Raw genomic sequence first — 13,277 nt, forward strand, 5'->3', positions numbered from 1 at the left:
TACCCAAGTAACTACTGAGTTCCTTCTATAATTAAGCCAAACTCTGGATAATATCCTTTCCAACTTGTTAATTTACCCAAAAGATGGCAATTAAGTTACTCTTTCATAATCTGCCTAATTAACCTGGTTTTTTTTTTTTTCTAAAAAAGCAAGAATATATCACTGGACTACTCCATGTGGCTAAAAAAAGTCTTGGAGGGCTACTCCCAAATCATCTGACTTGTGTTAACTGGTAAATGGGAATAACAGAATATGAAAAATAGTTTTGAGCACCGTTTCCTTTAAAAAAGCTAGTTGAAATAAAATACTTTTACTGTTTTTTTTTAAATAAAAATCCAAGAATAAGGGTAAATTACACTTTCTTCTTATTGATCAAAATTTCAAAGAATATTATTGAATGTCCCACTTATAAATATAAAAAGTCCAAGATCTACTGCGTGAAGTTTTATAAGTCACAAATATTGATTCTACAATGGGCATCACTCTGGCAAAAGGAAATTTTATATTCTAAAACCTCTGGTGAAGTCCTTTAGACAAAGAAAGATGGTATTGCCAGAAGAGCATTGTTTTTTTTCACATTCCAACTTTCCCTATTAATAGTCCAGCCATTTCTTCTTCTTCTCAACGGGTAACATTTCTAGACTCTTAGACCTATACAATATCAATTATGTTACAATATTCAAGATGAATTACTAAGGAGAAAAATCTTCTTTGACTGCAAAATGTTGAAAATTCCTTTGGAACTGACAAAAGCAGGGAACAGTTATAGCAAATCTAGAATTTCTCATCTTCATAAATGTTATTTTGTGGCAATTACTGCTATATGAATTAGGAAGAACACCTAGGACAGACTAACAGAAAATATGGAAAAGGTAGTTCTTAGGAAGCATGCTGAGGTAGAAAGTGACTAAGAATCTTTGAATTCAAATATCAAAGGCTTTCTCAAAATTTAGTCCAGATCAGAATCTCTTATATTGTACATATCTTAATGAAGTGAATAATAAAAGAATCAGAATGTTTGTGGCCAGAAAGCCAGCCTCAGAGCCAGAAGACCTAGGTTCCAATTCTGCCCTTGGCACCTACTAGTGACCCTGAGCAAGTCACTTAATATCCCCAGTGCTCTAGGCAACTTTCCAAAGACTACAGATTTCAGATAAATGACTGAACTAAACTTGTAAAGACAGTTTCCTCATTTTGGAGCTCAGTATACCAATCACTATCTCTATAAAGTTAAGTTAATAAAGAAAGCAGAAGTAATACCTAGTGTTGTCAAGTCCAGCTCATATACATATTCTGTACTACATACATTATACATATATACACATATATACACACATATACATATATACATATATCATGCGCACACACACACACACTCTCCAGATCTGTTCCTTAAACAGTCTTCAGGAAAGTCCAAGAATAGAAAGAAAATACTATCATCACCTATGTACAGAAAACAACTTACCAACTTTCCCCTCAAACCAACTCCCACTTCCAATTTTCTTATTTTGGGAAATAGCACCTACCATTCATCCAATCATCATGCTAAAAATTTCATTGCTATCTTTTTTAACTTCCACATCCAAAAGGTTACTAAGTCCTATTGATTCTACCTCTGCAACATCTCAAATGTGTAAGTCTCCTTCCTCTTTCCTCAGACATAATCCAAGAACCAAACTCTGTATCCTCAGACTACCCCAATCCCTCTCCCCTAAGTCTCTCCCACACTCTAATCCATCTTCACAAGTCATATGCAAAGATCTGATCACATCATTCTTCTACTCAAAATTCTTCAGAGCTGACTGACTACCCAATAAAATAAAGTTCAGGTTAGGTTCCCTAGCATGCCACTTAGGTGACCTGCAGAAGCTGGTTTGTCTTCCCTTTCCAGATCTCTCTCATACTTGTCTCCTCCACATGGACAATTCTGCCAAAGTGCACTGCCGTCTTTCCACCTTTTCAAATAATACCGATCTTTAGATATCAGTTTGAATGCCATCTCCTTCAATGAGCCCAACAATCAGAAATGATCTTTCCTTCTGATAATACTTTGTATTTCTCTTGAACTATTATCTTATATTCTATACCATAGTTATTAATATAGAATTATATATTTGCATGTTTCATGATAGCCAATGTATTTCCAAATTAACTTTCTAGTCTAAGGAGCATAGCTAGTGACCACATAACATCATAATTAACTGGCCCATAAAGGCCAAGCACACAAAATCTTATCATCGTTGAAAAAGGCATTGGCCAGGGCAGCTAGATGGCACAGTGGATAGGGCACCAGCCCTGGATTCAGGAAGACCTAAGTTCAAATCTGACCTCAGACACTTGACACTTACTAGCTACGTGACCCTGGGCAAGTCACTTCACCCCACTGCCTTGCAAAAAAAAAAAAAAGAAAGAAAGAAAAAAAAGAAAAGAAAAAGAAAAAAGAAAAAAGGCATTTGCCATTTCTTCCAATATAGGGGTCCAAAGAACTGTCTACCAGCTTTCGCCAGATATGAAAATCCAGCTCAGTAATAGCATTTTCATACCACTTCTATTCTTATCTTACAAGGTGATACTAGGCAACTGTACGAGAGGTCTTTGTACTGCCTAACAGGTGTTTTTGCTAATAAGCAACCATTTAAGTGTTAAAGAAACCCTCTTGTAGGAGATTCTTTTTTGGTGCATAAAATCTGCCATATAGTTCAAATGTATTGTGGTAGTTTCTTGTATATTAGCAAATAAGGGAGTACATTTTAAAATACACTTTCACTTACACAACACAGAAATAGATATTGAAGACAGAAATAAAGGCTTACTTCTCTCTCTGTCCTCTGACCACTGTAACAGTTCTTCATCGCCTTTTTCAGAGCTTGCAATAGTAAAAATATCAGGCTATCAGAAACCCATGAAAGTTCCACATTCAAACTAATCAGATCCATCCATCAATCAATAAATGTTTATTAAGCACCTAAGCACAGAGAATACAAAAAGAGGCAAAAGACAATCCCTGCCCTCAAGCAGCTTACAATCGAATGAGAGACAAAAAGCAAACAAATATACATAAAGCAAGCTAGCTAGAGAATGAATGGGAAATAATTAACAGATAGAAGATAGAGGAATTAAGAGGGGTTGAGGAAGGCTTCCTATAGAAGGCAGAATTTTAGCTGGGACTTAAAGGACACCAGGGAGATCAGCAGGTCTAGTAGAGGAAGCAGAGTGCTCTAAACATAGTACCTACAGCCAAGAGCCTAGAATTTGGGTGAACAGCCAGAATGCCAGAGTCATTAAAAAGAAAAATATGTTTTGAGGAATAAAGTGTAAGAAGACTGGAAAGGTATTAGGGGTTACAACTGGTTTTGAACGCTGAACAGAGCATTTTGTATTTGATCCTGGAGGCAATGGGAAGACAATACTTCAAATAGTGGAGCAATTTGGAAAATTTAGGGCACCCATCATCCTGAGGCCAGGATGTACAGTATTATCTATCCCAAGGCCTGTTAGCCTTAGATGTTTGGAAGACCCCCATACCTATAGGTACCTGAAAGATGGCTAAGGAAAGGACATAAAAAGGCATAAAAAAGCTAGTCATTTTCTCTACTTCTGAAACTTTCAAAATTTGCAGAAGCAAAAATACTCAGTCCTTCATGGCTAACATTACATTTTATTTGTAGAATCTTATTAGAAATGAACCCATGCTTACCTTTTTAAAAATTTTTCCATTTGGTTGCACTTCATCTTCCTCAATTAGTACTTCACGTGTTCCCAGAAGCCTTTTGTCCTTAAATTTGTTTTCTGCATACTTAAAAACTTTATCCAGCGTGTCACATCCAGGATAGAGCACTGCAGCCAAACCCTGCAAGCTGTTAACAGAGCGGTATGCTGCAGCAGGCTGCCTATTGACAGGCTTTGCTTTAAGCTGATTGGATCTTGCTTGTCTTGATCCACACATAAGGTAAAATGGAATGTACGTTAAAACAGTGTAGATCAAAACTACAAAGTTTATGAAACATAAAAGAATAGGATTGATGTTCTGTTTTAGCTTCATTGCAGCTGTTGAAGCTCCTGGGGTACTCATAACTGCTCACAAGTTGAAATAATGGACTTCAGGGAGAATCTAAAGAAAAGGAAAAAAATATGGAAAGTTACTTTAAAGGTTAGATTTTTTTAAATATATTTTTAATAACTATTCAGTATCAACAAGGTAACTCAAAGTATGATTTTATATAGTTAGACAAACATACCAAGCCTTTATTCCTCTATTACCCTCTCTTCCCCTTCCACTTTAAGAGCAGACACTGGTATCAAACCAACTGGCCAGTGAATTATCATGCAAAAGTTTACTAATCTTGAGCACAAAAGCCTCAACTGAAGTACTCATTTTAATTTACCAACATCACAGAGAACAAAGGAAGTTACAAAAGAAAAGGGTCCCAAACAAGATCAGCTTTCAAATTCTGGGTCCCTGTTATTCAGTAGCAAGATTGGTGGAAAAAAGCAAGGTTTTTTTGACTTTGTTAATTCTTTCCTAATATCTGTGGATTAGCAGGCATACTGAAGTATTTTGCAAGAAAGAAAACTCAGGCAACAGTAACCAAAACCGGGGGAGGTTAGAAGTGGAAGATGTTTTGAGGGGTAAAACTGGTAGGCTCTGTTTTGAATATTTTGGTGATGATACAAATTTTCTTTCTATACCTGGCCTGATTTGAAGACTATTTCAGGGAACACATCTTTTTATATGAACTTAATATGCCACACCTAGACTATATTATACCATATTGCTCATATATAAATGATTTAATTTAACATAGAATTTCTATTTCAAACAGAATCCCAGCTAATCAGCTAATATTTTTGTCAACCTTTACTTTATTCTTTTAAATAAAAGAATACAAAGAACAAGGTATCAGAAGATCAAAGTATAAGATTGTCCCTGCCCTCAAGAAACTTAGCATTTAGTTGAGGAAAGAAGGAACAAATTTTAAAATTAAACAATTCAAGAATTTTACAATTATAGAAGACTAAAAAAATAAGGAGATGTTTCTAAGTAATAAATAATTAACTGACACTGATGTATAAGAAGAGGTATAAATTCAGAAGAAAAATTGTGGCCTGGAAAGGGTTCATAGGAGGACTTTAAGGTTGGCCTTAAAGAAAAGGTAGGCAAGAATGTGGAAACTGGGGGAGGGCAGTGGAGTCTTCACTGTTACAAAGCATATACAGAGGAAAGCCAACCAACTAGTTTCAGTAAAGCACAGATTTTGTGTTCAAGAACAGTCTGAGATGGCAAAGGACAGAACAGGTAGAAAGGGGGCAAAATGGAAGAGTCCTATGCAAGTAGAACTGGAATTTTGGCCATTATCTTGTAGGGAATGAGAAGGCACAAACTGATGTATTCATTTTAAAGAAGAAACAACCAGAAGAAAGCAATACTTGGGAAAGTTTCATCTTCTGCAGGAAAGGCTTAGGAAAACAGAAATAAATGACTAATTTGTCTGGGTTCTGAATCCAAAGTATACTTGTCAAGCCCTTCCCTGGCTTACAGTATTTCTTTTTTTTCTTCCCCTATAAAACAGTCCCATACCAGAGACCTACACAGAGCCTAGGGAGGAAAAAAAAAGAAAAAAAGAACTTCAAAAATATTTAAAAGCACTACCAAATGGGAGGAAGAGTGCAGACTGTATTGCATTTGGAAAACTGTACATCACTTTCAGTGGCACCAAGGTTTTCTCTGAAATAAAATTCCTTCTTTTTTAACACCAATATGTTTTCAGTGAAGCTATAAGGTTTCAAATCACAATTTCAAATCACAAATCCCAAAGCACAATTTCTGAGCAATCAAAATTACATCACCCAACAGGCCCGAAGAGATATATGATGGACATAAATAAACCACAGCAAATTTCAAACGAGGAAGGGGAGTGGGGGGGTGGCGCAGTCTAGAGCTTGTAATCAGAGACATTTATAACTGGAAAAGAAATGGGCTACTTATGTATTGAACAAGAGGAAGGATAAGGAGCAGCTAGGTGGCATAGTGGACAGAACACTGGCCCTGGAGTCAGGAGGACCTGAGTTCAAATTCAGCCTCAGACACTTGACACTTACTAGCTGTGTGACCCTGGGCAAGTCACTTAATGCCATTGCCTAGCCAAAAAAAAAAAAAACCTTAAAAAAAAAAAGGAACAATAAAAGACGGATGCACAGAGTGAGTGTTGCATTAGGCACTGGGTGGACTCCAATGTGGAGATATATAAGATTTACATGAGAATCATACATAATGATGTATGTCTGAGTTGCCATCTGTACCACTGGAGGGAATGCACATATCCCTGTAAATATTGTAGAAATTACAGTGATATTGTAGCTGAAAAATAGGTTTTGTTTTTGTTTTTTTTTTTACCCTGTGGGTAAAGAGTTATGATGTTCTTGTAGTCACTTCAAACATTACTATAAATATCAAAATTACAATATGATTCAAAACCAACTACTTCATAGTTTACATAATAGAGTATGGCCATCAATAGTAAGCAAAAAATATGCTGATGTCATTGCCTTATGTTCTATTCTATAACTAGATTAAGCAGGAATGGTATATACTTACGGTTTACAAAGCACTATACAACTCATTTGATCTCACAATCATCTTCTAAGGAAAGCAGGGCATGTACCAACCCCATTTTATAGATGAGTAAACAGAGTTAAACTTGGTTAACCTCAGGGCATCCCAGTCTTCAGATCCCAAATTCAATGTTCATTCTACCATACTGTAAAGAGTTGCCTTTCTACAAAATATTCAGTATGACAGGAATAATTTAAAGGAGCATGAATTTTTTAAATGCTCAATGCACAGCTATTCTAAGTAAATATATAAATTAATATCTGTGTTCAAATTATTTAAAAAGAGCTTTGGGACTGTCCCTCATCAAAAAACTAAAGAGGAAAATACATTTAGGAAAAGTTATGCAAATGACAAAGCACCACACCAACTCATTTAATTGTAAAGTATCAGGTTCTAGGACAAAAAATAAGATTATACAGTGTTTTTAATAGCTACTAAGGTATGTATGCATGTTAGCACTTCATAGTAAATAATGAGTTTCAATTTTTCAATCAGTGCAGAATCAAAATGCTAACAATCCCACAGTAAGTTGGGGATCTTAATTCCTCCTAGGTCACAGCTTGAGTTCCAAAAAAGCAAACATACAGCAAAAACCCAAGAGTAGGTAAGAAATTTCTAACCCAACAAATCTCCCCGTCCTTCAGCTTATTAAAACAGCTCCTTGAAACACCAACTCAAACACTGGATCTGTGTGTGCTCTCTGGCTCCGCCTGTCCCGGGCCGGGTCAACGCCGGGACACTCGGGGCTGAGCCCGGGGAAGGCGCCGCGGCCCAACGAGTGGGAAACTCACACCTAGCGAGGGCGTAACAAACACATCGTGTCCGTGTCCGTGTCCGTGTCCGTGTCCGTGTCCGCGGCTCGCCGCTCCGGAGGGGGCTCACCGGCACTCGCCTGGGGCCCCGCCCTCCGGCCCGCCCGCATCACCCAGCAGACCCAACGCTCTCGGCTGCCGAGGGGCAGGGGCGCTCTCCCCCACCCCCCCGGGGGCAGGTGGGAGAGGGGAGGGGGAGGGGAGAAGGGAGGGAAAGGGGGAGAGGAGGAGAGGGCGGAGGCGGCGGAGCTCAACAAAGCAGGCCCCGCCCCTCGCCTGCAGCTTCAATGACGTGAGCAGAGGGGCAGGGGGCAGGGGGCTGGGGGGAGTCCAAGCGGGAAGGCACCGGGCCCAGGTATCTTCCAGGCCCATCTGCTTCCCCTTTCCCTCCCTCCCGGGAGAGTGACAAACAAATTCCACGTGACAAAGTCAAATCAATTACTGTCTAAGAGTCTGGCCTGGAAGCACGTGGCATTGGCTGATGAAAAACCAATCTGTACAGATTTCACCGGGAGGGAAATTCAGAAAGCATGGTTTAGCAGCTGAAAGGTGCTCCGCATGATACTTTGTCAGACTTGGTCATTCCCAAATCTCGGACCAGGCTCCAAATTCTAAGACCAATTTGTGAGGGGTTTTTTCATTTGTTTTGGTCACTTACTACTATGCTCTTGCAGACAGCTCCCAAAGAGGAAACTTTGGCACACCAAATGCGGGATCACCATTCCTGCAATTTATAACCTTAGAGAGCTGTTGCCTTGGGGCGCTGATGGGGCACCCTCACTTGTCCATGTGGCCAGTCTGTGGCAGTGGCAGGACTTACACCCAAGGCTTCCTAACTCCCGAGGCTCAACATTGCATGTTGCAGCTATAGCTAAAATGGGAACAGGGCTCAGAGGCCCAGGAATACAACTCTTTCCTTATACAGTGGCCAAAACTAAGACCCCGAAAAGTCAAGGGATGTAATTAAAAATTGCTCTACCTAACTCAAAGTCAAGTCCTATGACTCCAAAGTGGTGGTGGTGTTTTTTTTGTTTCTCTCTATACCAACACAGGCACCGTCTCTATAAAAATAAATTGCATTAACAGGCCATTATGAAATAGAAAAACTTCTGAAATACAAGATAGAATCCATATTCTGAAATAGAAAACTAAAGGGAAAAGAGGGAAAAATATTTATTTTCAAGGACTTGGCCTGTCAGCCTGAAATGGAAAATAAAGCCATAACTGTGATTTGTAGCTCCTAAAGAGTTATTTTAGAGGTAATTCTTCTGCTCAGTCAGAACATGCTTTCTTTCCTGCTTTTCAGGATTAAAGGGATAATAAAAATCCATAGGTTTGGTAAGGTGGAATTGATATAAAACATTTAATTGGCTGATTTAATTCTCCTCAGCCCAACCATATTATCTTACAAAATTAACAGCAGGTTTACATCTTCAAATATTTTTGTTATATTTATATGTTTTATTATATAGATTATATATGTATATTTTTTATATATCTTCATTATTTCTAAGTTTTTCAAATTTGTAGTAATTCCTCTTTTGAAAGTGATCTGTAGGGGCAGCTAGGTAGCACAGTGTATAGAGCACCAGCCCTGAAGTCAGGAGGACCTGAGTTCAAATCCAGCCTCAGACCAAACACTTGACACATACTAGCTGTGTGACCATGGGCAACTCACTTAACACCAATTGCCTAAAACAAACAAAAAAAAGTGATCTGTAGTAGAGTTTCTTTACAAGAATAAGTAAAACAGGCTCACTATTAAATAAAAAAAACCCTCCAATTTAGTTTTATCATGAGTTTATATAAAAGATAAACTTAATGGTGAATGGACAGCACAGTGGATAGAGTGCTGGGCCTGGAATCAGAAAGACTATCTTCCTGAGTTCAAATCTGACTTCAGAAACTTAGTAGCTATGTAACTCTGGGCAAGTCACTTAGCCCTATTTGCCTCAGTTTCCTCATGTGTAAAATGAGCTGGAAAAGGAAATGGAAATCCACTCCAGTCTCTTTGCCAAGAAAACTTCCAAATGGGGTAACTAAGAATTGGACTGGACTGAACTGAACAACAAATTTAGTGGTTTAGAAAACAATACTATATAATGTGGTTCTTTGGAAAAATAACAGTCCCCTTTGCCTAGAACAGGACAATTAGCCACAAAACCATTGTACAAGTTAATATTAAAAATATAACCAGAGGTATTCACTGGGAAATATAGGTGAAATAAAAACAAAAGGTAGCAGTAAAAACTTACTTTGAAGAAATATAACCACAAAAATATGGAAGTGCTGACAACTGACCACAAGAGTTGTGGTACAGATAGATTTATATGCCTCCTAGGCACTAGGCACTGTGCTAAGCACTTTGCAAAAAATCATCTAATTTAAGCTTCACAACCACCCTGCAAGGTAGGTTCTATTATTATCCCCGTTTTACAGATGAGGAAACAGAGGCAAACAGAGGTTAAATGACTTGCCTAAGGTCACAAAGGTAGTATCTGAGGCCAGACAGCATATGCAAGTGTATAAGAATAGCAAATCTAAAATTGAAGGAATTGTATGAAGATGGCAGAATAAGGCAGGAAACTACTTGGCTCACCTAAATAACTTAAAATAATGCCTTAAAGTAAATTTTAGAGCAGTCAAATTAATTTAAATTTAATTAATTAAAGTAGTCATCTAGCCCAAGACAACCCGGGAGGATCCTTAGGAAAAATCTGACTTTCCAGGGTGGTAGTCTGGGCCTGACTGAAATGCAGAGACTTCCCACCAAGTCAACAAACAGCAAGCCCTGAGGGCATATAAGCCAAGAGCCTGAACTTCCATAGCTTTTGCCCCATAGTCAATGCTGGAGTTCTAGTAACTGCTCAGGGAAGACTGTATGAGCCCTCTGCTGGTGCTGGACAGGAGGCCCAGGTGTGCTAAGCAGACCCTGTCCCAGGCTGTGGGAGTAAGCATAGGCCCACTGTCTGTGGTCCCAGGGACAGAGGTCCTATTAGTTGTGGTCACTCACAAGGCAGCAAAGTCTCTGGTTTGGTTCAAGGGCAGAAGGGTAAGCTGACACTTGCAGCTACCTTACAGACCACAAGGAGTAAGAGTGTGATGGCAGCAGTGCTGCTGGGGGTCCTGGTCACAGCTGAGGAGCAGAGAAGAGTGTTTGAGGTCACTTATAAACCAAGGTATGAACCAGAGGAGCAGTGACAACACCTAGCCTTGGATTACAGAACACTGGAAGAACTAGGAGGTCAAAGGCCCCCAAACAGAGCCCAGAAAACAGCAGCACAAAAAGCCTATAGCCTGAGACTTTATCCCCCACATCCCAGGAGCAGAGGCCAACTCTAACATAAAGTTAACAGCCAAGAAATGGAGAGTTAAAAACGAATGAGTGAAAAACAAAAGAAAGAATCTGACCACAGATAGCTACTACGGTAATAAAGAAGCTCTGGGTTCAAACTCAGAACACAAAACAGCTTCTTGTAAAGCTTCAAAGAAAAATGTAAAATGGTCACAAGCCCAAAAGAGTTCTTGGAAGAGCTTGAAAAGGACTTGAATAATCAAATAAAAGAGGTTGAGGAAAAACTGGGAAAAGAAATGAGTAATGCAAAAAAAAAAAAAAAAACCAAGAAAATTATTAAAAGAAAGTCAACCAATTGGAAAAAGTGATCTTAAAATTTACTGAAGAAAATAACCCCTTAAAACTTAGAACTGGGCAAGGGAGAAGCTAATGACTTCATAAGAAATAAGAAAAAAATCAAAAGAATGAAAAACAAAAGAGAATGCAAAACATCTCATTAGAAAAACAACTGAGCTGGAAAACAGGTAGAAGAAAGACAATAGGGGCAGCTAGGTGGCCAGTGGATAGAACACCAGCCCTGAAGTCAGGAGGACCTGAGCTCAAATCCGACCTCAGACCAAACACTTGACACAGACTAGCTGTGTGACCCTGGACAAGTCACTTAACCCCAACTGCCAAAAAAAAAAAAAAAAAAAAGACAATATAAGAATTGTTGGACTACCTGAAAGTTATGATCAAACACTGTCTAGACACTATACTTCAAGAAATTACTGAGGAAAACTGCCTTGAAGTTTTAAAACTAAAGGGTAAAACAGAAATTGAAAAAAATCCACAGATCACCACAAAAAAGATCCCAAAATGAAAACTCAAAGGAAATACACTATAGCTAAGTTTCAAAGCTCCCAGGTCAAGGAGAAAATATTACAAGCAGCTGGAAAGAAACTATTTAAATACTGTGGAGCTACATTCAGGATAACACAAGATTTAGCAGCTTCTAAATTAAAAGGCCATAGGGTGTGGAATATAATATTTCAAAGGGCAAAGAAGTTGGACTTGCAACCCAGAATAACCTACCCAACAAAGCTGCATGTAATCCTTCAAATAAAAAAAAAATGGTTACTTAATGAACTAAAGGACTTTCAGATATTCTTGAGGAAAAGACCAGAACTGAACAGACAATTTGACTTACAAGAATCAGGAGAAACATAAGAAGATAAACATGAAAGACTAATTATAAGGGATTTAACTATATACTTCTTATATGGGAAAATGATATTTTAACTCTTAAGAATATTATCATTGGGGCAGCTAGGTGGCGCAGTGGATTAGAGCACTGGCCCTGGATTCAGGAGGACCCGAGTTCAAATTCGACCTCAGACACATAATACTTACTAGCTGTGTGACCCTGGGCAAGTCACTTAACCCCATTGCCCAGCCCAAAAAAAAAAAAAAGGAATATTAGCATTACTAGGTTAGTTCAAAAGAGTATACAGAGATTGAAGGCTTTAGATGGAGTTGATTATGATAGGACGATCCTAAAAAATGAAATTGGATAGGGCGAGATAAAATGGAGCAAATTTTCTCATACAAAAGAGACATAAATGGAAGAACTATTACAGTGGAGGTCAGTATAGGGGGGAAGGCAGTTGTGGGAACCTTATTCTCATCAGAACTGAGTTAAAGAAGGAATAACATATATTTACTAGGGTATAAAAGTTTTCTTAACTTACAGAGAAATAGGAGGGCAAGGAGACAGGATAAGGGAAAGACTTTTAGAAGAATGTGCAGATTAAGGAGGCAATGGTCAGAAGTAAATTAGATTTCTGAGGAGGTACCGGGTAAAAAGATAGTGAGAAGGATAAATAATGAGGAAAAATAGAATGGAGGGAAATACACAAATAGTAATTATACCTTTGAATGTGAGGGATAGCCAGGTGGCACAGTAGATAGAGCACCAGCTCTGGAGTCAGGAGGACCTGAGTTCAAAACCGGCCTCAGACACTTGACACTTACTAGCTGTGTGACCCTGTGCAAGTCTCTTCACCCCAACTGCCTCAAAAAAAAAACAAAACAAAACAAAACAAAAACCTTTTAATGTCAATGGGATGAACTCACCCATGAATGGAAACGGATAGCAGAGTGGATCAAAACTCTGAAATTAACAATATGCTGTTTCCAAGAAATGCATTTAAAAATGGGAGACACATAAAGTAACAATAAAGGGCTAGAGTGGAATTTATTACACTTCAGGTGACATAGAAAAAGTACAGGTAGCAATGGCGATCTTAGACAAAGCTAAAGCTAAACTAGATTTAATTAAGAGATAAGCAGGGAAACTACAATATGGTAAAAGATAGACTAGATAATGAAGTAATAGCAATACTAATATATGCAACAAATGATAAAGCATTCAGATTTCTAAAGGAAAAGGTAAATGAATTACAGGTGAAAATAGGTAACAAAACTGTAGTAGTGTGGGATTTCAACCACCCCCTCAGAACTAGATAAACCTACACACACACACACACACACACACACACACACACACACACACACA

The 13,277-nt window shown here is 38.4% G+C and overlaps 1 protein-coding gene across 3 annotated transcripts in view; it reads right to left on the bottom strand.

Annotated features, from left to right (window-relative positions):
* Positions 1-13,277, bottom strand: part of ACSL3 (acyl-CoA synthetase long chain family member 3) — a 79,183-nt gene that overhangs the window by 45,255 nt on the left and 20,651 nt on the right. For all 3 annotated transcript variants that reach the window (XM_027873769.1, XM_027873767.1, XM_027873768.1), the window contains exon 2: positions 3,698-4,111. In XM_027873769.1, the coding sequence (XP_027729570.1) occupies positions 3,698-4,072 (375 nt within the window). In that variant the 5' untranslated portion in view covers positions 4,073-4,111. The remainder of the gene's footprint in view (positions 1-3,697; positions 4,112-13,277) is intronic.

Source organism: Vombatus ursinus, unplaced genomic scaffold (assembly GCF_900497805.2).
Source record: "Vombatus ursinus unplaced genomic scaffold, bare-nosed wombat genome assembly UNPS02014802.1, whole genome shotgun sequence".
In the NCBI taxonomy this organism is placed as follows: Eukaryota; Metazoa; Chordata; class Mammalia; order Diprotodontia; family Vombatidae; genus Vombatus; species Vombatus ursinus.